Raw genomic sequence first — 27,713 nt, forward strand, 5'->3', positions numbered from 1 at the left:
TGGATGGATAGATAGATAGATAGATAGATAGATAGATAGATATTGAGGTAACCTGTTGGGTGACCTGGTAGAGATACCCAGTCAGCAGTTTGAGTCTAAAGCTTAGGAGAGATATCAGGGTTAGAATTATTATAGTGGGAGGAAGAAGTTGAATTCTTGGTAGTGTTTGAAATAACATAGGGAGAGGATATAGAGTGGGAAGAGGCCTGCCTTATGAATCTCTTCCTTTCTATCAGGGTCCTGTCTTTGGTGGTTTAATAGTTATCTACCTTATTCTTTGTCTTCTATTCTTCTAATGTAAGAACATCTTTTACCCTACTTTTCTTTGATAAGAATTTAAACATGGACTTCAGCTTGAAATCAGTTTTCTCCATATGCTGCCATCATTTCACTTCTGATGAATAAACATCTTTGGAAAAATAATTTTTTTTCACATGGCTAAAGAATTGAAGAAGGGAAAAAAACAAAAGAGAGGGAGATCTGTTAGAAAATTATTTCAGTGCATAAGCAGAACTTTATTAGGGTTTGAACTATGGAAGAATCTAGATGTCAGAAGAGTACACAATTTTTAAAATTTAAATTAAATTTATTTTTATTTTTTAAAATATTTATTCTTTTAGTTTTTTTTAAGTGGACAGTATATTTATTTTACATTTATGTGGTGCTGAGAATTGAATCCAGTGCCTCACGCATGCTAGGTGAATGCACTATCACTTGAGCCACATCCCCAGCCCCTGAATTAAATTTATTTTTAACTACTGAAACACATGTTAGTGGGGTAGCATGATGTTTTGATACAAGTATCCATTTTATAATGTTTAAATCGAGTTAAACTTATATACCTCCTCAAAAATTTACCATTTTTATGGTGAAAACATTCAAAATCCTTTCTAGTAATGTTTTGAAATGCATAGTACATTTTTGTTATCTGTTGTCACCTTACTGTGCAATAGCACACCAAAAATACTAGCTCTTTTCTAATGATATCTTAGTACTCACTGATCAATCTTATTCCGTCTGTCCCCTTAGGACAGATTTTGAAACAGAATTAGCATGACTTATTATCCAGTTTTATAATAACAATAAATATGGGAAGATGGCATGGAGGGTGATTTTGAGGTATCTGGTGAAATTTGGTGTTATGATTAGTGATGCCTCTAACCATAGTATAGAAGGAAAATCAGACTATAGGAGACAGATGAGTTCAGTTTGGATTGATAAGTGCCTCATGACAGTTATATTGACTCTTAGATGACTCAACTGGGATGGAATTTAAGAGAGAGAACATAACTGGAGATATATATTATAGCTTTGGATGGTTGCAGTGCTCAGTTGTGGCTAGGATCCAGTGCTTAAGATGAAGGTTAGGTGGGGAGAAAAAAAAATGAAACAGAAAAAAAACCCACTGAGGCCTAGGGAAGAGTGGTCAATAATTTGGGAGTAAACCAAGGAAAAATAATAAGCAATAGAAGTGGTAGAAAGAAGTAGAAAAAAGGAGGGGATAGTTTTAAACTAAGAGATTTTGAAGGTGAAATAAGTGTTACTCTTTTCAAATAATACATGGAGGTTGGATTGGATTAGGTTTAGATTATTAGCTAAACCTAATGAACAAAAGGTTATCCAGTTCATATAATAAGGTATTCTTAATGATTCTACTGATTAGAAAATCAATAGAATGATATGCAGAAGTAAAATGATATTGGGCCATAGAATGAAGTTAGAGGAGCAAGTATAAATAGTGAATATTGACAAGTCTTTCAAGGTCTCTAAAACTGACAGCTATGGTGGCATAGACAGAAGTCAGAGAATAGATCATGGAGGCATAGGGCATGATAGATTAGTTGCTAAGACAATTTAGTTATAAAATTTTCAACAGAAAGTCAGGCAAGGTAGGTAATCATATAAAGAAAACTGTTTTTGAAGAGTTTGAGGTGTAACTTGGGTAATTGACAAAATCTTTGTCAATATTATGAGGAAAATTATAAAACAATGTTATTAACAAATACAAAATATCTGTAATGTAAGTATGAGCCAATGAGGAGGTAGGAATAGAGTCAGTGGAATTGGTTGGGGAAGGCTTTCTGGATGAGAGATATATTGTTGTTAATAGAAATATCAGGATTCTCCACAGATTTATGGAAAGCTTTTTGATTATAGGATGATGTATTTCAGATTATTATTCTTAAAGTTCTTTTCATTCAAACAAGAAAGCAAGAATCACTTATAGTGTGCATAATGGTGGTGGCAAGAAATTTTAAATTTACCTTGATTATCCTGTTACCTTTACCCTCATCTTCATTCAATCTTTGGGTCAGATTTTGAGCAAATTACCTGTATTCTTAGGTGAAAAACTGTAATTGCTTTCCTTGGGAATGGTGACATAACAGATCAATAGAAAGATCCACAATTCTCAGTTATACATGAATGGGTCAAATATATATGTAATATATCATAATTTTATAAGTAGTTATCTGAATTTAATGCTCAGTCTCAGAATAAATTAGTTTGTTTTGAATTTATTGTAAAGGGCATTTTTATAATAAAATTTATCCTGAGCAAACAGTTTTTAGAATAAGTGTAATGTTTCCTGTATCCTGGTCCATTGACTGTTTTCTTAAAAACAGTGACAAGAAAACAAATCTTTTCATTGACTTTATGATTTGTATTGGGAGGTAATGTGGTATTTGTATTTTGTAGGTATTTGTATTTTGTAGCTATTTTGTGGTACTTATTTGTAGGCAATGTGGTAATAGTGGTGATGATGTTAAAGGAGTTTATTTTTATAGAGTGCTTAGTATATACCGGGCACTTGCTAAATGCTTTAAGTGAACTATTTCATTGTTAGGAGAGATTTTGTTCTAGGTCTCTCACATTTCTGCATATCTTCTGAGCATACTATACTTTGTCCTGGATTAGCTTTTCAAAGTTGTATGTATAGAGAAGACTCTTGGAAGATAGAAATAATGTCTCCCTCTAGAGCCAAAGTAAGGTTTGCATACAGCCTTGGAAAAAAGAGCATATTTACTTCTGGAACAAAGGGCTGATATGCTTATGACCCATAATAAAAGATGTGTGTTTCCTAAGCTTGAAGCTCTTCCACTGTACTATATGACACATTGCCTATGACCCATTGCTTTTGCAGGTGTTCCCTGATCCTCTTTGTATTGTCCTGTGAGACTGAATTTGAGTAAGCAACACAAATGCTGATGCTCTATTGTGAGAAATTATTTATTATTTGTGACATAGGAGTTTCCTTGAAACTGGCAGGATAACTTGTTAGTTTTGAAATTGGGTAAAATTTCAGACCCTTTACAATTTTTAACACTTATGTGATATAACAACCCTGTAAAATAGTTGCTTTTTATTAATCTAACTTATATAAGCCTCAAACAGATTTAGTCACCTATCCAAAGATCCATAGATAGAACATTATAGAGCTGGAAGTTGAACTTACATATCTGCCTCTAAAGGCCATTATCTCAAGCAGTAATCTATTCAAGTACAGTTCAAGTCCCAGGGTTGACCTATTGACTAACTGTAACATGAACTATAAGCAAATTATGTTTCTATGATTCTGAGATGGAGATTATCAGTATCATGGCCAAAGCTGAATATTCATGTTGGCAGAAGTTAAAAAGAGTTAATAAAGTATTCTCTCTTCATACCTCCATCAAATCCTGTTTGTTTACTAACCAATCTCTTCCTGATGGAAAAAAAATGTACACACTTAAAATCTGTTGACATTTTACAGGCCAGAGATCCATAAAAACATAACTTATAAAAGCAAAAAAAAAAAAAAAAAAGAAGACCACAACCCTCTGAAGTTTTCATAACTCTACAAAACTGAAAGTAAGGCTTATAGACTAAAAATAACAAAAAATGAGTTTTTTCAAAAGATCCAGTGTTTCCCCTAAATGCTTATTATAATGTAAATTTTAAAATTTATTTTAATTAGGTAAATATGACAGCAGAATGCATTTTGATTCATTGTACACAATTGCAGCACAACTTTTCATTTCTATGGTTGTACGTGATGTAGTGTCATACCATATGTGCAGTCATACTTGTACCTAGGGTAATGATGGCCATCTCATTCCACCATCTTTCCTGCCCCCATGCACCCTCCCTTCCTTCCCTCCCCTTTGCCCAATCAAAGCTTTTTACATTTTTCCCATGCTTCCCTCCTCCTGGTTATGGATCAGCATCCACTTATCAGAGAGAATATTCAGCTCAGCTTTGGTTTTTGGGATAGGCTTACTTTGCTCAGCATGATATCCTCCAACTCCATCTATTTACCTGTGAATGCCATAATTTTATTCTTTTTAATGCTGAGTAATATTTCATTGTGTATATATATAACACAGTTTCTTTATCCACTCATCTACAGAAGGGCATCTAGGTTGCTTCCACAGTTTGGCTATTGTGAATTGAGCTGCTATGAATATTCATGTAGCTGCATTATTATAGCATGCTGATTTTAAGTCCTTTGGGTATAGACCGAGTAGGGGATAGCTGGGTCAAATAGTGGTTCCATTTCAATTTCCCCAATAGTGGTTCCATTCCAGTTTCTCCATGCTGCTTTCCAGATTGGTTGCACCAATTTGTAGTCCCACAAGCAATATATGAGTGTGCCTGTTCCCCCACATTTATTGTTCAGAAAGGCCAATCAAAAGAGAAACCAAGTTAAGTTAAAAACCAAAAATAACCCAAAATGTCTGGGAATACAAATTATATTTCAATAATAACTCTGGATATGGATGGCCTAAATTCATCAACTAAATGACATAGACTGACAGATTGGAATTAAAATGAAGACCCAGATATATATTGCCTTCAAGAGACTCATCTCACGGGAAAAGACATACACAGACCAAAGGTGAAAGGGAGGAAAAAAAGTAGCATAAATATTTTTATTCTTGTATTAGGTTTACATCTACTTTTCAATGTGTATAATCAGTACAGCACACAGCAAATACCTGGTAAAATGTCATTTGAATGATTCTACAGGTTTGTCATTCTTCTTAGATAATGATGTTAATAAATCAGCCAGTTTTGGCCTTTCTGGCTTTTTAGTGCATTAAAATTATTTGTTTGTAATTTTATATTGTTATTTTTGCAGTAGTCTGAAATTTTCCCTTTACACAAGTTTAGAGATATTTTTCATTAAAAAGTTTTATTTTTCTAATGAATTTTTGAGAAATAAAGATCATCAAAGTATCTGAGATTTTTTTTTGTTATTCATTTGTTTCTCTTCCCTGAATTTGCTACAATATTAGTAAATAGCTTTTGTTTGAGGAGTGTAGTCTCATGTAACAAGGGCAAAATGATTGATAGTTATGTATAACAGTCAATTCACAGTTTTAAAATGTCAAAAAGTAAAGTTTATTTTAGTTTGCTGTTCATTAAATGCTTCTGGAATTTGCAAGGGAAGTATTTTGAAGTGAATATAAGACTATGGCAGGAACCAGTTAGAAAAGTTTCAACTGTATCCTCAGGCATTTTATCTAGGGCTTCTGCTTTTAGGTATGAAAAAATTCTCTAATTTATATAGATTTTTACTAGATTATCTGTGATGTTACAATAAATTCACATAAACTCTGAAATAAAAATTTACATTTTATAGTATAAACATGTTTATAGATGGGAGTTAGGGACATTCTGATTTTTCATGTATGTTTTATTTTTAATTTTTTAATTTTTATTAGTTGCTCAAAACATTACAATGATCTTGACATATCATACATTTGATTCAAATGGGGTACGTAATCTTATTTTTCCACGTGTACAGATTGCAGGATCACATTGGTTATACAGCCACGTTTATACATAGGGCCATACTAGTGTCTATTGTATTGTGCTGCCCTTCCTATCCCCCCTCCCCTCCCCTACCCTCCCATCACCTCTTTCTACCCAATCTACTGTGACACGTTTCTCTCTCTTTTTTCTTCCCCCTCACACCATCTTATATGTAATTTTGCATGACCATGAGGGTCTCCTACCATCTTCCGTGCAATTCCCTTTCTCTCTCCCATTCCCACGCACCTCTCATCCCTATATAATGGTAATCTTCTTCTCATGCTCTTCCTCCCTGCTCTGTTTTGAGTCGCCCTCCTTATATCAAAGAAGACATTCTGCATTTGTTTTTTAGGGATTGGCTAGCTTCACTTAGCATAATCTGCTCTAATGCCATCCATTTCCCTGCAAATGCCATAATTTTGTTATTTTTTAGTGCTGAGTAATATTCCATTGTGTATAAATGCCACATTTTTTTTTATCCATTCATCTATTGAAGGGCATCTGGGTTGGTTCCACAGTCTAGGTATTGTGAATTGTGCTGCTATGAACATTGATGTAGCTGATTGTGTCCCTTTTGTATACTCTTTTTAGGTCTTTTGGGTATAGTCCGAGAAGGGGAATAGCTGGGTCAAATGGTGTTCCATTCCCAGCTTTCCAAGGAATCTCCATACTGCTTTCCAAATTGGCTGAACCAATTTGCAGTCCCACCAGCAATGTACAAGTGTACCCTTTTCCCCACATCCTCGCCAGCACTTGTTATTGTTTGACTTCATAATGGCTGCCATTCTTACTGCAGTGAGATGGTATCTTAGAGTGGTTTAAATTTGCATTTCTCTGACTGCTAGAGATGGTGAGCATTTTTTCATGTATTTGTTGATTGATTGTATATCCTCCTCTGAGAAGTGTCTGTTCAGATCCTTGGCCTATTTGTTGATTGGGTTATTTGTTTTCTTGTTGTTTAACTTTTTGAGTTCATTGTATACTCTGGATATTAGGGCTCTATCTGAAGTGTGAGGGGTAAATATTTGTTCCCAGGATGTAGGCTCCCTATTTACCTCTCTTATTGTTTCTCTTGCTGAGAAAAAAACTTTTTAGTTTGAATACGTCCCATTTGTTGATTCTTGATTTTAACTCTTGTGCTATAGGTGTCCTATTAAGGAATTTGGAGATATAAACCAGGCACCTGATCCGCTGCAGAACGGAGCTGGTAGCCATGCCCACTGGTTGATGAGTTTTAAGAGTTGTTGGGATTTTTCAAGATGAGTTCCATCTGTTTTTCTCGTAAGGTGTTTGATGGAGGGGGGGGTGTTTGGGAGACCTTATGTTTGTCCAGAGCTGGGTCAGGTGACCGTGTGGGCAGGCGGCTGGGCCCCTCCTCCAGTTGGGGTGGTCTGCCTACCACACAGGCGGGTGGCTGGGCCCTCATGTATGTTTTAAATCCTGAGGCTTGCCTCTGACTCCCTTGACCCAAGAACACAAAATTGATGAAAAATTTCCCTTAGAAATTTCTGTGGAAGAAAAGGTATAAATTACACTCTAAAATAGCTAACATTAAACCTTTGGAATCATAACTGATTTTTTTTTCAAAAATTTACAAATTATTTTCCTGTGCACATTAATAACTATTCTTCAGATGTTATCTTTAGTCATCTGCGTTTCTTTTTTCATATTGCCCACATTGGTATGGATAACCTCAAGTTAGCTTGTCTCTTTTTTTTGGGGGGGGGGATTCTGGGAACTGAACTCAGGGCAGTCGGCCACTGAGCCACGTCCCTAGCCCTATTTTGTATTTTATTTAGAGACAGAGTCTCACTCAGTTGCTTAGCGCCTTTACACTCCTGCCTCAGCCTCTAGAGCTGTTGGGATTACAGGCATGTGCCACCACTCTTAACTAACATTAGTATCAAGTTCTGAGGACCCCTGTGACTACTAGTTGGAAACATTGACTCTAAACCACTGACCAGGTTATTAGCTTGATTAAGTTATTTGTTCGGTTTATGTTTTACAATTGTTAGGTGATTTACCCTGTTTGTTTTCATGGATGTTGGCAGAATTAAATAGGATAATAGATATGAAGATAGTTGACTTTTTTAAAAGTATTTTTTTTAGTTGTCAATGGACTTTATGTTGTTCATTTATATGTGGTGCTGAGAATTGAATCTTGTGCCTCACTCATGCTAGGCAAGCACTCTACCATTGAGCCACAATCCAAGCCCACATTTGACTTTTTATATTTGTGGATTTAACATCTATGAATTCAACCAACCATGGATCAAAAATAATAGGAAATAAAATAATTATATTTGTATCTAACACGTACAGATTTTTCTTGTCATTATTCACTACACAATGAAACATAACAATTTACATAGTATTTATATTTTATTGGGTAGTATGATGAATATATTGATGATTTAAAGTATATGGGAGGATATACATAGTTTATTCACAAATTCAATGCCATTTTCTATAAAAGACTTGAGCATCTGGAGATTTATGTGTCCACAGGAATGGGTGGTCCTAAAGCCAATCTTTCCTGGATATTGAGGGAGAACTCTACTTGAAAATATTATAAATGAAAGTAATTGCAAGTTGTTTCCACAATATCACTGGGATGACCCTTTGCTTACTTTAAGTCTTAATGTGTTCCTTGTCCTCTCAGGTTATGTAGGGGAGAGAGAAAAAAAATACAATCCCCATTCTTGCACACTTGTCAGTCTACCTCCTCAAACTTATATAGCTCTAATTGTACCTAATGAAAGAAAATTAACATTTTGGGGGGTCTTAGTTGCAGGAAACATTTTAAATAGAACTGGCCAGGGGCATTTTTCAAAATAAAATCTAAATAATGCAAGATTGTTAATGGGAACTGTGCCAGAGCTAGATTACATGACTAATAAAAATCAACCTGAGTCTCAGACTGTCAGGCAGTCTTGATCATACTTTTACTAGGTCAGCAATAGTGACAGCAGGACTCAAACTAGGCTTTGTCTTTGAATTCTAGGATCTTGGTCATCATCAACAACTTCATATTAGAGCTTGTTCAAGGATTAACAAGCAATTTGTTGTCTACTGTTCATATGCCAGTAGAGTGGGAGTAAATATATGGAGAGCCCAAGCCTAAGGTTGCTCATGGAAGGTTAAGGGTTAGAGAACATAGAAACATTTCCCCCTTTAACCCCTTATCACCATCTCAAGTTAATGCATGTGAGGCTGGCATGACCTGCATCATTTGTACTTTGAAAGGGTTGGACAATGACACATAAGAGAGTCTCCTGTCTTGTGCCTGAAAACATGTCTGGGGATCTGGGCTTTATAGTAGAAGACACTGGTCTAAGATGTTTCCAGAAGATAAGTGGAACTTTATTAACCTTTTGACTTCCAACATCCTGGCCTTGTAGTACTTGTTGTACCTGGGGGTTTCTTCCTGCTTTAGCTGCTCTTTCTTGATTCACTTATTTTGTGCCTAAGTCAGTGTAATATTTTTATCCTTTCAGACCAGAAGAATCCTCTGGTATTAGCTGCCTTGCCAACTGACCTCTTTTGTACATTCCTAACCCAGTGGCCTTTCTTAACATAGTACTGCCAGTGTTGTTATTTTTTTAAAATATATTGGTGATTGTTCATGGTTATTATAACATATAAATCAAAATTATTATTTATTAGCAATATACATAGCAATGCTAGCAATACCAACAATTCCAATTATGGCTTCAGTTTATTGAATACCTACTATATGCCAATACTCTATTATTTATTTTCCACATATTATTTTAATATGTGGTTATACATTATAATCATTCCAGTTAAGAATATGCATCTATTTTTGCTCATAGTCAGATAATAAAAGGACCCCCTTTCTTCCATTTCTAATGGAGTCATCGTAAAGAACTTCTCAGTTTCCAGGTGAGGAAACAGAGTTAAATAACTTGTCTGGGGTCACAGAGCTAGTTAAACCCAGTGTGTCTTAGTTGAAAGCTTAATTCTGAGTTAAGAAACCACTATATGGGCTGGGGTTATAGTTCAGTGGTAGAGCTCTTACCTAGCATGTGTGAAGTACTGGGTTCAATCCTTAGCACCACATAAAAAGTAAATAAATGAATAAAATAAAGGTATTGTGTCCATCTACAACTAAAAAACATTTTTAAAAGAAAGCACTGTATTAGAATTATCCTTTACTTTAGTCAACCTTATTTTCTTCCAAAGGGATAAATGCATTTTATAGTGAACTTCTTTCTGAACTTTGGACATTCTACCTATTCTTTCTATTATTGAGACCTCTGGTGAACAGTTCTCTTTCCATGGGGGTATAGTATAAGAAGGGGAATATATTTAACAAATAAATCTCTTCATCTGCATGGATAAATGCCATGGAGCAGATATGTTTAAAGTTTGTAACATCAAAAAGTCTTCAGAATACTTTGGATATCCAGCAGAAGCATTTCTTTTTCTTCTGTGTTAATACCTTTTAAACCATGTGAATATTTACCTTCCCTCTACCCACTGCCACTTCTCTAGTCCTCTTTGTCTCCCAGATATAGCCAATATACTCCATTCTTTGCCAATATGCAGATGTACAAAATTGACTACTTTTTCCATTAATGATAATTCAAGAACACCCGAAAACTATCTAGGTCATAGATCTAGGAATTTGATATTCAGATAGTCATATAACTGAATCTGAATTAGGATGTTTGAACCATATGGCGTTGATGCCAAAGTAGAGCAGAGATAACATATCTGTTAAACAAATACCACTTAGTGCTTACTCATTTAAGTAACAAACATCTACTGAGCATCTATTAGTTAATCATTTATATTCCAGAGATAGAGTCATAAACAAGAGCAACAAATTATTTGTCCTAATTAAGTTACATTTATGAAATAAACAAATGTTAGAAGAGCAGAGAGAAGAGCAAGTATAAAGGCCTATGGTTTGTATAATGTGTTCAAGAAACAGAGAAAAATGCCATTGTGACTGTACCTTAATGAATGAAGAAAAGAGTGCAGTGTTGAACCAGATCATGTATTGCTTTGTTGGAAACAAGAGAGTTTGGAATTATTTACGACAAAACTATTGAAATCATAGTCAAAAAGAATTAAATTGATTAAACTCTGCTTTATTCTCTCCTGACATTTTATCATAATAGTGCCTTTAACTTCATAGCATTTAAAGAGGTTATCCAAAACTTGACAAGAGTATGTGAATTTCTTTCATTTGATCCTAGTGGGCATAACTCATGTTGTTTGGGTTCTATATTAGGAAGAGAGAAAAGCAATATCCTACAATCTACATAGTGTATTGGGTTGCATCTGAACATCTGAATTAGAGTGCTTTCACAGCATTCTTCTCACATGACATAGTCAGGGGTGCTTGCTAATTAACTTCACTAGAAACAAGTAGGAGTCATTTTGATTATGTTAGTTTATAAGCCCAATGCACACAGCTGTCTGTCCTCCTGTGTTTTGAGATATATGAATTTAAATGAGTGAGTAATAAATAGTATGCATAGCACCAGTCATTTGGGGCCATCTTCAAGTTAGCAGTTGGCATGCTAATTCCATCTGTTACAGGATTATTATTACTTGTTGGTAGAAACACTTGGTTTTTGTATAGCTGCCCTTGGCACTTTGTATTTTTGGCAGCAAGTATCCTTTATGTTTAGAACAGATACACTCCTGAAAAGTCCTCCATAAAGTAAATTCAACACTCCTACCAAGATTTACAGTTGGCCTTCTCAGTCTTATCAGGTTGCTTCTGATCCCTTCCCCCCACATTTCAATTTTCTTCTGTGTGGTTGACATCCTCTGGGTAGGAAAAATTCATGGAGTATACATACAGAAATGAAGGCATACAATTTTGTTTATTTATTTGTAGTTAAATAAATTGGTCAAACATGTTTACTGAGCTCATATTACTGAGAAGATACTAACCAAGTTACAAGAAAGTGGAATTTTAATTTCATAAATACTCCCACATAATGAGTTAGTCAATTTCTAAAGTGGCCTAATGTTAAAATTCAATGTTGATATTCTTTTATAATGGTAAGTATTGGTGGATTAATTCAAATTGACTCTACTAAGACTTGTTCTTTATGGGAGCCCCAAATTTGATTCTTGGTACGTCTCAGTAAGCACCTTAAAAAGGTATATAAGTTAACATGTGACCTCTGTGTGTTGATCTGGTTTTCTATATATATCTTATAAAAGGAAATGTTGGCTAAGAAACCAATGGTAAAATTCAACAAGCTCTTGAATGACTTCTAAAGGACTAGCCATGGAGGAAGAGCAGAGATGACTCTAGCTGTATTTATAGAAATTTTCTCACAAGTTTTCACTTAGATTTTCAGTGTAGCACCATTTACTATTGGAAAAAAAGTCTGACTTTGTTTCAGTTCTGTAACTCCCCTGTATAGCTCTATAGCTACTTCATGGCTGGCAACGCCCACATTAGCATCTTATTTCATATCACTGTGTCGGTTGAAGTAGAAAATTGCTGTGTGTTGTTTTAATGTCATTTCTGATTTTGGGGCAAGCCTTAAATGGAAAAGTCAATACTCTTGAAATATAGAGTACAAATAAATATGTAAACACCCAATAAAACTATTTTGTTATTTTTCTGTTCCTACAGAAACTCAACATATTGTATGAAGGTGTCAATGTCCTTGACTGTAGCAGAGAATGAATCAGGCCTGTGCTACAATAGCAGAATCCGCTATTTAGAAAAATCTGAAGTCACTAAAAGAAAAGAGATCTCCTGTCCAGACATGGATGACTTTAAGAAGTCTGATCAGGAGCCCGATGTTGTCTGGTACAAGGTAATTCAGCATGGTGTCAAATTCATTTTTTACCTCAGTCTGTAGCAGGCTTTGGGGATATGAAAAGTTTGGGGTATTAAATATTTTACTGAGCATAATCAATGGATTGACAACCAAGTAACTGAGACATTTGACTCCTATATACCACTGATTTTCATGCATTTCCATCAGCAGGTGTCAAAAGCAGTCCCACTTCCCCCCAAAACTAAAAATAAACAAAATCTCCCTTTAACACAACTCATAAGACCAAATGGGAAGAAAAGTGAAGCTTTAAATAATACATGAAAGAATTATTTGGGAACATATAAATATTATTTACTGTTTGTAATTGAAAGGCCCATCATTACAAGTAGTACTTGAAAAGATTAGGTGTTATGATCATCTACAATGTAAAAGCCACTGTAGTGAATACAGAGGAGAGAAATGGGTCCAATGCAGCATTCATGGACACTTATAAGGTCTAGTAACTGGAAATAAGCTACACTCAGTGAAAGTTGAATTGAAGAGAGTTGAATGAAATATTTATTTACAAAGATATGGGCAGAGTTGAGGGAACCAACTCTGGGAGGCTGTTAAATTCACTCCACTAGCCTATACTGGTAAGGGGAACTATCAATGTCACTGGAACCTAGGAAGAATAGAGAGGGCCTATCAAGATTTGTAGCCTTAGAGGAACATGTGAAGGTGGAAGAGGGAGGGAAGGAGCAGGATAAAGACCTTAATCTTTCTTAACTCCTACTCTCTGGTTTTCTGCTAATTGCCTCCCCAGTTTGAACTCAAAGAGAAATCAGAAGCAAAGATGGTAGATGCAATCAATAATCTTCAGCTTTTCTAGGCATAAAGTAGGAAAGACAAGGACAGAGAGTGGATCCAGTAGACAAGGCGAGAGCAACCATATGAGTCCAGATATTATATTCTGCCCTGTGGTCCTGTAGCAGGACTGAGCAGTCCATGCTGGTTCTGAGCCACAGAGGTTGACAGTTTTTATGTATGACAGCTGGAGGTGACCAAGAAGAATTTGTGTGCAGATGCTACGTGCATTGTTGGACCCTAACAACACTTAAAGAGCTATAGTAGGTTGTTTCTCTAGGATTTCACTGACTCTCAGTTTGCAGGGAAACCTAAACCCTAACTCCCACAGCTGTTGGGTGATTTTACATTTGGAAGCCTCTACATGTTCATACATGATGAAATTTACCAATAAGCCACAAGAGCATGTTCTTCACTTTGACATATTCCTTTTATTTTTTCTTAATGAAGACAATCTTGTGGCATATTAAAAAGGGTCATTATATTTATTATACATAGACTTATAATTTAGGGTGATCCTTTTTGGGGAGGGGGGCACTGGGATTGAACCCAGGGTGCTAAACCACTGAGCCACATCCCCAGCCCTTTTTATTTTTTATTTTGAGACAGCGTCTCACTAAGTTGTTGAGTGCCTTGCTAATTTGCTGACACTGATCTTGAATTCTCAATCCTCTTGCCTCAGCTTCCTGTGCCCCTGGGATTATAAGTGTGTGCCATCATGCCTGGCTAGTGTGATCCTTCATGTGATCATTTCCCTCCTTCATATTTATTAAGCACTATTATGTGGCATTCACTGAGCTAAGATTGGTTTATGCATCATCTTATTTCAATCTCAATGCAATTCTGTATGGAGAATACTATTGTATGCATTTAATAGAGAAAATAATCGGGGCTTAGATGTAAAGTTACATGGCAAACAAAACTTGATTTATATTCAAGGCAGTGTGGCTCCAGAGTCCATTTTATTAATTACTACTCTTTTCTGTAATGAACCAGCCTTGATCATTGGCACTTCTGTAAAATTTAGTGCTGGTGCTAAGGATCAGGCAAAAAGAGAGTAAGATGGTTTTATTTCAATTTTGTAGGTGAGGAAGGGAATTTGACCTGCCCAAGATATACCAGTTTGAGGTAAATTCCAGGTCATCAGCCTCCTTACATATGAATTCATTCTTCTATCTCATCTCTGTATCTTTCTGCTAAATTATTTCTTCCCTTTTCCTCACATCTCTAGACATCACTGTTATCATTACATACCAAAGCAATTTATTCCTTGGGAAATGCTACCACTCAATTTTTACAAATAGAGCAACAATGGAGAAGGAAAATGCATTTCCAGAATAATAATGTTTAAAAATTGCTTTTATTATTAAATTTATTTTAAACTGATATATGAAAACATAAAAAAATGTACAAATTAATGGGGCAAGATGTGATGTTTTGATACTCATATACATCATGTATATGTAATGTGTAAATCAGGTTAAATGTATCTATGTCCTTAAACATTTATCATTTAATTGTGATGAGAAAATTTAAAAATCCTCTCTTCTACTTATTTTGTTTTGCTATTTTGTTTTTGGTTTTATCAGTGCTGGGGACTGAACCCAGGGCCTTCTGCTTGTTAGATAAGAACTCCCCCACTGAGCTATACTCTCAGTCCCTTCTCCTGGTTATTTTGAAATGTATAAGTCCTTATTGTTTACTATAATCATACTACTATGCAATAATACTACATCAGACTTCTTGTTCCTATCTAATTATAACTTGGTACACATTGATTAACATTACCTCTTTCATCATTCCTGTTTACCTTCCCCAGGTTCTGGTAGCCACATTTCTATCTTTAACTATTAGGAGATCAAGCTCAAGGCCACTCTCAGTGATTTAGCTACACCCTGTCTCAAAATTATGAATGAATGAATGAATAATTGAATAAATAAATAAATGGACTGGGGTTGCAGCTCGGTGGTAAAACACCCCTGGGTACAATTCCTAGTTCCCTGCCCCCCCAAAAAAAAGAAGATTAACATTTTAGATTCCACATATGAGTGAGATCATTTATACTTTTCTCTCAGTGCCTGGCTTATTTCAATTCACATAGTGATTTCTAGTTCCATCCTTGTTATCACAACTGACAGGATTCTATTCCTTTTATGGCTGGATAATTTTTCCATTGTGTATATGTGCTACATTTCTTTATCTGTTCATCAGTTGATAGATCCTTCTTTTTTTCTCCTAGTTCGTGGCTACTGTGATTAGTGCTGCAATGAACATAGGGATAGAGATGTCCCTTCAACATACTGTTTCATTTCCTTTGAATATTCCAGAAGTGGGATTGCTGGATCATATGGTAGTTTTATTTTTAACTTTTGAGGAAACTTCAAACTGTTTTTCATAATGGCTGTACTAATTGACATTCACACCTGTAGTGTATAAAGATTCTTTTCTTCATATCATGACCAAGACTTGGTGTTTTTACTTTTCTGATATTGACTATTCTTATTAGAGTGAGATGATATATCGTTGTGTTTTTGATATGGATTTTCCTGGTTATTAATGATACTGAGCAGTTTTCCAAATACGTGATTGTCATTTTTAAGTCTTCCTGTTTCCTTTTTTTTAAAGAAAATGTAGGTCTACTGCCCATTTTCAATCAAACTTTTTTTTTGCTCTTGAATTCTTGGAGTTCCTTATATATTCTGGATATCAACCCCTTGTCAGACATTCAGTTTACAAATATTTTCTCATTCTGTAGCTTGTCTCTTCACTCTAATGTCCTAAAACACTTTCTCTTGTTATTACATAGTTTCAGGTCTTACATTTCTGTATTTAATCCATTTTAAGTAGATTTATATAACTGGTGAGACATAGAAGTCTAGTTTCATTCTTTTGCATTTGGATATCCAATTTTCCTAATACAATTTATTGAAAAGGCTATGTTTTTCTCCATGCATGTTCTTAGCACCTTTGTCAAAAATAGTTGTCTATAAATGTGTGGGTTTACTAGTAATCTCTTAATTCTGTCCTATTGCCTTGTGTGTGTGTTAGTAACCTGCTATTTTGAGTACTATAGTTTGATGTATTTTGAAGTCAGGTAGTGCAATGCCTCCTGCTTTGTTCTGTTTTATTCAAGATGGCTTTGGGTATTTGGGGTGTTTGTGTATGTGTGTGTGTGTGCGTGTGTGTGTGTGTGTGTGTGCATGCATTTTGAAAGGGATTCCATTGAACCTGTAGATGACTTTGTAGATATTTTAACATCAATAATTCTTCCAATCCATTTTGTTTATGTGAAATTTGGTGACATTTGACCTTCCTATACTTGTCTAGGTTTGGGACATTTTTTCTTATTATTTATTTGAATAAGATTTCTATCACTTTGGCATAATCAATTCCCTCTTGGACCCCAGTTGCCCAAATATTTGCTCTTTTAATAGTGTCCCAAAGTTCCCATAAGCTTTCTAGACTTATCTTTGTTCTTTTTTCTCCTCTGACCATATTTTCAAACAGCCTGCCTTTGAGCTCACTGATTCTTTCTTCTGTTTAATCTATTGTGCTATTAATTCCTTCTGTTGTGTTTTTAATTTCCCTGAGTGTATTTTTCAGCTCAAGAAATTCTATTTGATATTTATTTATTCCCATTTTTAAATTTTTCTATTAGAATATTAAAATGTTTCTGTGTTTTCTTCCAGTTCACTGAGTTTTCTCAAAACAGTTGCTTCAGGTTCTCTGGGGGTTCTCCCATACTGATCATTGCTTGGTCAGTTTCTTATGCTTTATTTTGAGTAGTAGATTAGATCAAGATTTCCTGAAAGCTCTTCATGCTTATTGGCATAATATTGTCTGTGCATTGAAGAATTAGGTATTCATTCCAGTCTTCCTAATCTAGCTTTCCGCCTGTTCTTCCAGAAATTCTAAGCAGGCTGCTTTTTTTTCTGTGAGACTGTAGTCATTACCACTATTTCATCACTGGATGGCACCCAGGTCCAGGTTTGCCTTGAGTATACTACTAGTGTTTTAGCACTATTTCAGCACTAGAGGGCAATCTAAGCCCAGGTTTGTCCCAAATCTATATTTAATCAAAATGAACCTAGAAAGAGTAGTGTGTCGCTGGTCAGCTGTTGTGTACACAATAAAAGCTTGCTTTATTTGATTTAAAAAAAAAAAAAAAGAGTAGTGTGTTCCAGGGTAAGCCCAGATACTTAGTCAACAGTCACCAGCCATGGCTATAGACTGTGGGATTCTGTGTAGCCTGGGTAGAATCACTATGGATTAACTACTCCCAGGCTCCTATGCCACACTTGTGGCCACCAGTGATGCCAGGCTGTGTCATATCCTAATCCCATGGCCTGCTAAAACCAGCATAGCACTAGGGAAGGAGTAAAACCAAGTTACTATGGGTTGCCAATTGCTGAGTTGGACTCATGGCCCAATACCATTACAATGAGATACCAGGTGATTCTGGTTGGAATAGAAATCTAACAAACTGGGTTCATGTTTCTTCCCCAGCACTGGAGCTGTTCTAGAGGCTCCTCCTGCAGGCAGGCTGTGGGCAGGGGATTGTTAGCATTTGCCCAGTGTTAGGTTTTACTAGCCTGGCAATAAGTTTCAGGGAAAAGTTCAGTGCTTATTATGCTGTCCTACTTCCAGCAAATAGGGTATTGCTCTTCATTGTGCTGTTCAAAATTGGGGTAGTATTGGTTAAGGCAGTCCTTTGACCATCTAAGCTGACACTAAGCTGGATTGTGCTGGGTTTCCCAACCACAGTGATCTGCACAGTATCATGGAGGAGGAGGGTATGTCACAGGCCCACTACACTATGATCATGGTGCAGGCCAAAACTGGAGTCTGTCCTGCTAGTACATAGGTCTCTGCCTAATGCCAGGCCAGATCTGCAGGATCTGTTTGTGAGCTCTTACCTGGGTATATGGCTGTTGGTTTCTATATGCTGCTAGGTCTCACTGAGACAAGCCTTGCACAGAGCTCCAAGATAAGTCTTGTACTAGATTGCAATTCTTGCTCCTCAGTCAGCCGCCCAAGATGAGGAAGGGTAGTGGCGGCAGTCTATTTGCTACCTGTCATAGTTTCATTGGCTCAGTCTGTTAGTATTATACTATCAGGAGGGGTTATGGATCTCTGCCTGTACCAGGGATCATTGTGGTGGGCCTGGGACTGGGATTTCAGTTCTAGGACCTGAGCATAAATCTTTTTACCTCCCCTATGTGAAAGGTGTCTCTATGCTATGCTGCTTCAAGTTGAAGGAAGGTGATGTGGACAATTTCTTTCTGCTGTCTTCAATGTAATTTGTCTTTTGTTTTGTAATATTTAAAGCAGGCTCTAAGGTATCTTACCTCTTTTTTGGTGGGTATGTAGCAGTTAAATGTGTGTGTCTGTGGGAGATAATCACTGGAAGATTTTACACAACAACTATTTTAATATTTCTGTTTTTTAATATTTAATATTTGATATTTAATATTTATGTAATATTTCATCATTGATAAGTAATAATCAAAATGATATATAACATTTATTGAATACTTCTCACATGCTATTCTATATTTTAAATGTTTAGATGGATGAACTCAATCTTTAGAACTACCATATAAGTGGGGCTGGAGTTGTGGCTCAGAGGTACTGGGATTGCCTAGCATGCATGGGGCACTGGGTTTGATCCTCAGCACCACATTAAAAAACATAAAATATAGATATTGTGTCCATCTATAGCTAAAAATAAATATTTAAAGAAATAAATACCATATAAGTTATATATTATTATCCCCATTTTATGGAAGAGGTAACTGGAGAGAGACTCAGACAAGTTAAGTGACTTAGCAAAAGTCACAGAGCAGTTTGTGACTTACAGTTTGGCCTGTGGCCCTACCTTCTTACCCACTGTAAGATACAAAGAGGTCAGGATATAAAGTTAAAACATAGTCCCTGAAACTTAAGAATATATTTTATCACTTGGTTCATATACAGTGTTTCAAATAAATCTGAGAAGATATTCTGATGTATTAGAAAAATATTTCCACATATAGTCAATATTTGGATAATCTTCTCTATGTGCTTTGCAGTCTGTGTATTCCCCACCTGGTTGTCCAAGAAGCAATTTTCTTGGGCTACAGCAATATAAAGGGGAGGATCCATTTGTCCAGAGTTCATTCTGGTACACATCCAAAGTTAGATATGTCTGGTATTTTATCTCAAGTATTTTAACACTGAAAAGTATGTTTTGCATAATTTTTCCCCAGCCATCTTTTCAAACATGTATAATCTTTAAACTAGTTTCTTTTTCAACTATCTCTACTGTTTATTTACTCTTTAATTAGATTATATCATTCATCTTCTCTTTTGGATTTGCAAGACTGTCTGAAATATGCAATGGTCAACCTCTGAAAAACCACCATTCCGAAAGGTAGAAGTGAATCACTGGGGATGTGTTTATAAAGATGGATAAGCCAATTCTGCATGTCTATGGAATGCAAGGGACATGTATAAGATGACTATATTTATCCTCTATCTGAGCTTCATCCATTAGCAAAAGGAGGTAAGGAGAAGGGCTATTCTTTTAGAAGTTCTTCCTGACACTACATGAATGGAAGTTAGATGTTAGAGCATAATATTCAATAATGTGTTTTTAAAAACATTTTAGAAATAGGAGTTAAAGATTATTTTCTTTATTGAACTAAGAGCATTTGAAACTACCTCATTATTAACTCAGCATGATGTTGTCACAATAGTGTATAGAGTGAGCCCCTTTATCCTATTTCTAAACCAAAGAATCTTCTAACCTTAATAGAACACCAGGCATGAAAATAGAAATATACACTTTGAAGTTCGTCTGTTTGACCTTAGATGGTATCCTGGTGTTAATGAGGTCCATGATGCCAATTTGAATCCTTTTACTTGCCACAATGATCTAATTTCAAATATTTGCCATTAGTTAAAATTGGTATTGTTTGAGAATATATGGTTTAGTACAAACTAATTAATTAATTTGTACAATGAATATGAAACTGACCAAAATAAACATATTTCCCTGTTCTTGTGGAGGATGATACATAAACAAGTTTTCAACTCTCCAGGAAGGAACTATATCAATGAAAACATGTAAAGAACAGATATACTTGTGACTAGTAACATCTTGTATTGAGGAAAAGTGCAACAGACACACCTTTTTTTTTACCATAAATATGAGTCTTTGCAAAGAAAAGTTTAAATATAGAGGATTGATTAATATTTTTGTGGTATATAATAGTCAACAAGTCTTTCACAAATCTTTTTTATATAATAGCATGCTTAGAAAGTGATAATATGGCACAACGAAGTGATTGGGTAATGTGTCATGAGTGCTAGAGCTGTTCCAGGTCCTTTCTGACTGATTTAGAACTGCAAAACAGGGAATCAATGTGTTTATACAACACTAACCCCTGTGTAGCACCCGAGTGCTGTGGCCCACTGATTTGGAAACTCTGATTTAATTCCCCATAAATTGTGACACAGATAAACACACACACACAGAGACACACAATTTTTTTATTAGTGAATTATAGTTATACATAATATTTGGGTTAAACATAATAACCCAACTAGTTGGGGTAAACAAAATCATATAGACATGGAATTTCATTTACTACATTCCAGTCCATGGTGCTCCCCACTCTGGCCCCTTCTCCCTCCCTCTATTCTCCTTCCTCTACTCTACTGGTCTTCCTTTCACTTGTTTATTTATTTATTTTGATTGATGTTTTATAGATATACATGAAAATGGAATTCACTGTGCTATATTTATACATGAATACAGTATAATTTTGTTAAATTAATTGCACATTACCTCCTCTTTCCCATCTTTCCTCCCTCCCTCTCAATTCTCTTCTTCTAGGCCACTGATCTTTCCTATATCTTTATGATATACAGTCCCCCTTTATTTTTCTCTAGTTTCCGTATATGAGAGAAAACATTTGACCCTTGATTTTCTGAGTCTGGCTTATTTCACTTAGTATGATTTTCTCCAGTTCCATCCATTTATTGTCAATTGCCATAGTTTCATTCTTCTTTGTGGCTGAGTAAAACTCCATTGTGTATACATGCCACGTTTTATTAATCCATTCATCTATGACAGGTATCTGGGCTGGTTCCATAACTTGGCTACTGTGAATTGTTCTGCTATAAACATTCATGTGACTTTATCACTGTAGTATGATGATTTTAGGTTTTTTTTTTTTTTTTTAAATACAGAGGAGTAGGATATCTGGGTCATATGCTGGTTCTATTCTTTTGAGGAATTTCCATACTACTTTACAGATTGGTCTTGGTGGTTTGAAGTTCCACCAACAATTTATGAGTGTACCTTTCCCACCATATCCTTTCCAGCATTTATTACTATTTGTATTCTTGATAATTGCCATTCTGACTAGATTAAGATGAAATAATAGTGTAGTTTTGATTTTCATTTCTCTGATTGCTAGAGGTGTTGAACATTTTTTCACATTTTTCTTGGCCAGTTGTGTTTCCTGTTTGCAGAAATGTCTGCTTAGTTATTTTGCCCATTTATTAATTGGGCTTTTTTCAGACGAATATAATTTTAAAACCTAAAGACAGTTGAGTAATTTAATCTTAGTCAAATACAAGAGGTGTGTGGTCAGGGGCTATATCTCCTTTATCTGAACTCTTTCAGTTAGCATCACTGTTAACTGACCACCTGTTAGTTAAGTGACCCTCTGTAAGCTATTTCACTTTTCTCATTTATCAGCTATTTACACATGAGAAATACATATCTGCTATTTACATATGCATCATAGGATTCTCTATCAAAATTGTTCTCCAGAAACAAATCCTGAAATACTTCTTAAGGACTGACTCTGTAGTGACTCTAAGCATCCACAAAAACTCAAATGAACAAGAAAGATTTTTTTTTTATGATCAAAGTAGAATTAAATAGCAGAAATTTTAATAGCATAGAGATGGACTTTAGAGCCCATTTAGTAAAATTCATTCCTCAAATATGAAGACATTGAACCCAAATATGAAAAAATTGAAGCCCAAAGAGGTTATGTGACTTGCTTAAACCTAATGAAATATATTTCTCCATTTTTCTTTTGACATTTACTAAATTTTTCAGAAAACTCAGAGAATAGGTAAAAGAAGTGAATGTTTGTTATCTGCGTTTGTATATGTATGTGTATGTATATATAAAGGTTGAGAATTTCTAATGCAAAATCCAAAATTTGATTATATTCCAAAATTCAAAATTTGTTGAATGTTGACCTGACACAAGCGAAAAACTCCACATAATTAAACTTTGCTTCATACATAGTTACCCGAAATATTATATAAAATTAACATCAGGCTATGTGTTTAAGATGTTTATGAAACATAAGTGAATTTCATGTTCATATTTGGGTTCCATCCCTTAAGATATCCATTATGTGTATGCAGTATTCCAAAATCTGACATCCAAAATACTTCTGATCCCATGTATTTCAGATAAGGAATATTCAATCTGTATATGTACTTAAAAACTTATCATTTTGAAAAACAATCTATAAGTGCATGAAGAAAACCACTTCTTTATATTCCACTCCATTTTAAACATAACATATACTTTCATACTGCTTTATGCTTGTACATGTGCTCTTGCTATGTTTCTCTCTCTTCTTTTGATGAAAAAAGGAATATAATATACATATTACTCTTTAGCTCTCCTCATCACATATAAACATATTAAAAATGCCTTCCATGTTGATTCCATAGATTTATTTTTTTCTGGTACTGTGGATCAAATCCAGGTCCTCATGATGTTAAGCATATGCTCTACCACTAGTTACATCTAGCCCCATACCTAATTCACTTTTAATAGAAGCATAATAATTCATAAGATGGAGCTACTTTACTTTATTCAACTATTCTTTCACTTACATATATTCATTTTTCCAATCTTATTTTTAATAAGCACAGTGTTACAGTGAGCATCCTTATTAACATACATATATTCTTATACCTACAACTTACAAGATAGAAATGTTCTTTCTCATCACTGTTATTCAACATTGTTTTGGGGGTTCTGGCTGATGCAATATGAAAACTAAATGAAATATGCTGTATAAATATTGAAAAATTGAAACAAAATAATCTTAATTTTTATTTTATTTTTAAGAGTTCATGTTAGTTACAGATAATATTAGGTTTCATTTTGACATAATTATACAAGCACGAAATTTAATTTCCTATAATTCAGTCCCCAGTACTTTCCCTTTTCCTCTCCTCCCCCTCCCTCATTCCCTTTACTATAATTTATTCATCTTTCTTCTATTTATTTATGTGCATTTTAATTAGTGCCTTATGGATATATATGATGTTAAATTCATAGTAGTCTATTTGTTTATATACAAAAGAAAGTTTGGTCACATTAATTCCAATGTTAATTTTAGACTATATGTGTTTATACCTAGAAAATCTGAGAGACTAGACAACAGCAGCAACGGCAACCACAATAACAACAAAAATAGAATAAGAAAATTCAATAAGGTAGTTACTAAAAACATAAAAATTAAATAGCTTTTGTTTTACTAGCAATGATCAGTTAGTCATGTATAAGGAAAAGGTGAAATTATCTCATTTTCAACAGTGATAAACCATAAAACACTTTGGAATACACTTAACAATTATGGGAAGGGACCTATCTCAAAACATTTTACTAAAGGAATGAGACCTGATCTAAATTAATGGAGAGTGACAACATGTTTCTGCAAATGAAATTATGATAGGTTGAAGGATTAAATCTTTTTATATACATATAAATATTGCAAATTGGTAGAATTTATTTTTTTTGAAAATTGACAACATGATTACACAGTTCATATGTATGAATGAGTGAATGAGAATTGCCAAAAATATTTGGAAAAAACCACTCATATGAGGGAGCTTTTTCTACCAAACACTAACAATTACTGAAAAATAGCATCGATTAATAAAGTAAATTTAGAACAAGGGGCCGGGATTGTGGCTCTGTTGTAGAGCACTTGCCTCACACGTGTGAGGCACTGGGTTTGATCCTCAGCACCACATAAAAATAAATAAAGGTATTGTGTTGGCCTACAACTAAAAATATTTTTTAGAAATTATTACAGGATAAAAGAGTAATGGAATAAAATAGAGAATCAAGAAATGGTTGTAGAGGGGGATAATGAATTATTAAAAAGTGGAATTGACATAGTTGACTGTTTACTTGGAAAAAATAATTCAATATCTGACTCATATACTCTAAGAAATTTCCAAATGAGCTGTAAAGTAACCTACAAAAAAGTGAGTTTAGGAATGAACAGTATTAAATACCATCACTCACTTTAACAAGTTAAATTGCTAAAGATAAGAGTTTTATATTGACTTACCTTCTCACATATTATGACTGTTGTTTTTATTAAAGGGATAAGAAATGTTCATCTGTGACCTCATAAGACCACAGTCCAAATGACTAACACTTTTTGATCAAAAAAGAAGAAAAAAAGATTTCACCAAAATGCTTAAGGCTTTTGAATCAGGTTTGGAAATATAATAAAAATAATCTATGCCTTCTTTTGTACATAAAATTATATTCTAGCCTTGAATTCACAATCTTGTAATGAGAATTTTCAGACACTTTTATCCAAATGAATTAGCTGAAATGCCCATGAAGGTTTTAGTTTGGTGCGTCTTGAAACTGCTACCAGTGATATATACATTTTAATATCCATTTGTCCTTGTTTTTATTCCTACTTACATCATTTAGGTGGGAAAGGGCTTATTTACTTCTTATAAATTATAAAATGTGTTGGTTAATATGAGAAGAAATGGTATTTGATATATGTGTTAATCACTGTGCTTTAAGTCTCAGGACTTCCATTCTGGTCAGCATAGTATCATTAAAATGGATAAATAATGTTCCTAGGCTTAAATTTCTCAACATGTAAATTAGATGCAATAATATCTCTTTATATCCTAGACATGTGATAAAAATTCATGACTAAAGTCCTTATTTGATATTTGTTGCAATGACAGAAATAGAAAAATTGCACAAAAGTCAGTAATAGTTAATAAGATATCTGAGACTCTAATTGGGAATTTAAGGTTGAGTTATTTTATGCCATATTATTCTGTATAATTTACAAATGAAAAATTCATCCCTTTTACATGTACAGTTTGATTCTCTATGTTTTGAAAAATATATACCACAGTCAAGATTTAGAACATTTCTATCACTCCAAGTTCCTCCATGTCTTTTTATGCTTAATCCTCTCCTCTCGCAACTGTCCTTGTTTAAAATTTCATCTGCTTTCTATTCTTATAATTTGGCATTTACAGAATATTATATAATTACATGATATATAGCTTTTGTGTCTGGCATGTTTTCTTTAGCATAATGCATTTGAGATTCATCTATATTATGACATGTAGCAATAGTTCCTTCCTTTCTATTGCTAAGTGGTATTACTAGTATTCCACTGTATATTTGTACCACTGTTTAACCATTTGCCACTGGTTCATGGCCATTTGGGTTGTTTCCAGTTATGTTGATTGGGGACAAAGGTGTTTTAAGATTGGGTTTTGATTTCATATTTTCTGGTTTTATCAACATGATTAGTTTTTGTCTACCTTTACTGTCTTTCAATAGATATGCTTTAAATTTTTCAAATTTTAAGAGTTTGCTATTAATATTTCCCAAATTATTATAAGAACATATGCTTAGAAGACTTTTATTATAACCTTAATGGCATATAATAGATAAAAACTCATCAAAGCAAATCAAAACTTCTTAAGCAGTGTACTTCTTCTAGTATATCTTCTATATAACCACAAGAATGATCTTTTAGAATGTACATCTGATCAAGGGATACTGCTATTTAATGAACTCCAGTAGAGTCTATAAAACCATTTAGCTGACAGCTGTTTTCTATCAAGTGTTTACAGGGCCTGACATTGTACCAAATTTCTTCTTGTATTACCAGAATTAATCAATAGCCCTTTGAGATAAGCTACACAGTGGCAGAGGCGCTAGGATTCTAGGATTTGAACCCTGAATCTTAGGATGGGACTTAGGGCTTTTTTATATCTGGACATAGTCACTCCCAACAGAGAAAAAGCATTTACAATTTTGTTTGTTTTCATGCTTTTTCGCTTCTGAGTACTTCTTTTTATACATGTTATTTTTTTTCTGTCTGATATGTACTACTTGCCTATATTTTATATATTATTAAAACTCAGCTCAAATGTTCATCATGACTACATAAACAACATTCTTTGCCCATACCAAGGCTGCTGTAATAAATGAATCAACCAACATTAGAATTCAAATATTTTTTTGTTATTTCTCTTCTTATTCTACTATTTTTATTCCCTTTATCATTGTTACACTTTTGTATTTGTCCTACAATTTTTGGATATTTTATCCCATTTTTTTCATTCTTTTTTCCTTCTTTTCTGTTTAGAAAGTTTCTATTGACATTATCTTCAAACTCAGTGACTCTTTCCACAGTTGCTCTACTAATACGTCCATCAGAAGCATTCTTTATTTCTTTTCCAATGTTTCGGTATGTACCATTCAATTTTGATTCTTTCTGAAATTTCCATTTCTCTGTTTATATTATCCATCTCTTCTTGCATGTTGTCCATGTTTTCCTTCAGAGTCATGAACATTTTAATCATACTTATTAAATTTCCTGTTTGGTAAATATAAAATCTCTGCCAGATCAATCTAGTGTGGATACTTTCTTTCTTTTCAAATGTGTGTGTGTGTGTGTGTGTGTGTGTGTGTGTTGGTATTCCTTGTAATGTTTGGTTGAAAGCCATACATGATGTACTGACTGGTAAGAGAATCTGAGGCAAATAATCCTAATCCTTTATATTTTTTTTCTGGCTAAGAGTTAGAATGTGTCTACTATTTGTTATAATTGGAGGTATTAGGGGTGAAAATTTTCTCTGATTTCCTTATTTTTTACTGTCCTGTTGTCTTTATTTTTTTCTAGAGACTTATTCCTTGATAAGGCCTGAGTTGTACAATTCTTTCAATGTTAAACCCATATTATTAGACAAAAGCCTTCTGAATGTGTTGGTAAGGTATAGGGCAAGGGAAAGTGTACTATAGTTATGTGATTAGGTCTTTGTCTTTTACCCTGACTTGTGTCTGGGCTATTACCTCCACAACTACTTCTCATCTTTATTCTCATCCTTCACTAATTGGACAGGAAGTTTAGGGGAGCTGGAGCTGGCTATTTTTCTTTCTCCAATTTAAAAGCTAGACAGGGCTGGTGTTCATGC

At 34.4% G+C, this 27,713-nt stretch overlaps 1 protein-coding gene across 1 annotated transcript in view; it reads left to right on the top strand.

Moving 5' to 3' along the window:
• The window catches only part of Il1rapl2 (interleukin 1 receptor accessory protein like 2), a 521,635-nt gene that overhangs the window by 24,855 nt on the left and 469,067 nt on the right, over positions 1-27,713 (top strand). The window contains exon 4 of the mRNA XM_071606080.1: positions 12,428-12,614. Coding sequence (XP_071462181.1) covers positions 12,428-12,614 — 187 coding nt within the window. The remainder of the gene's footprint in view (positions 1-12,427; positions 12,615-27,713) is intronic.

This window comes from Marmota flaviventris, chromosome X (genome assembly GCF_047511675.1).
Source record: "Marmota flaviventris isolate mMarFla1 chromosome X, mMarFla1.hap1, whole genome shotgun sequence".
NCBI classification, from domain to species: Eukaryota; Metazoa; Chordata; class Mammalia; order Rodentia; family Sciuridae; genus Marmota; species Marmota flaviventris.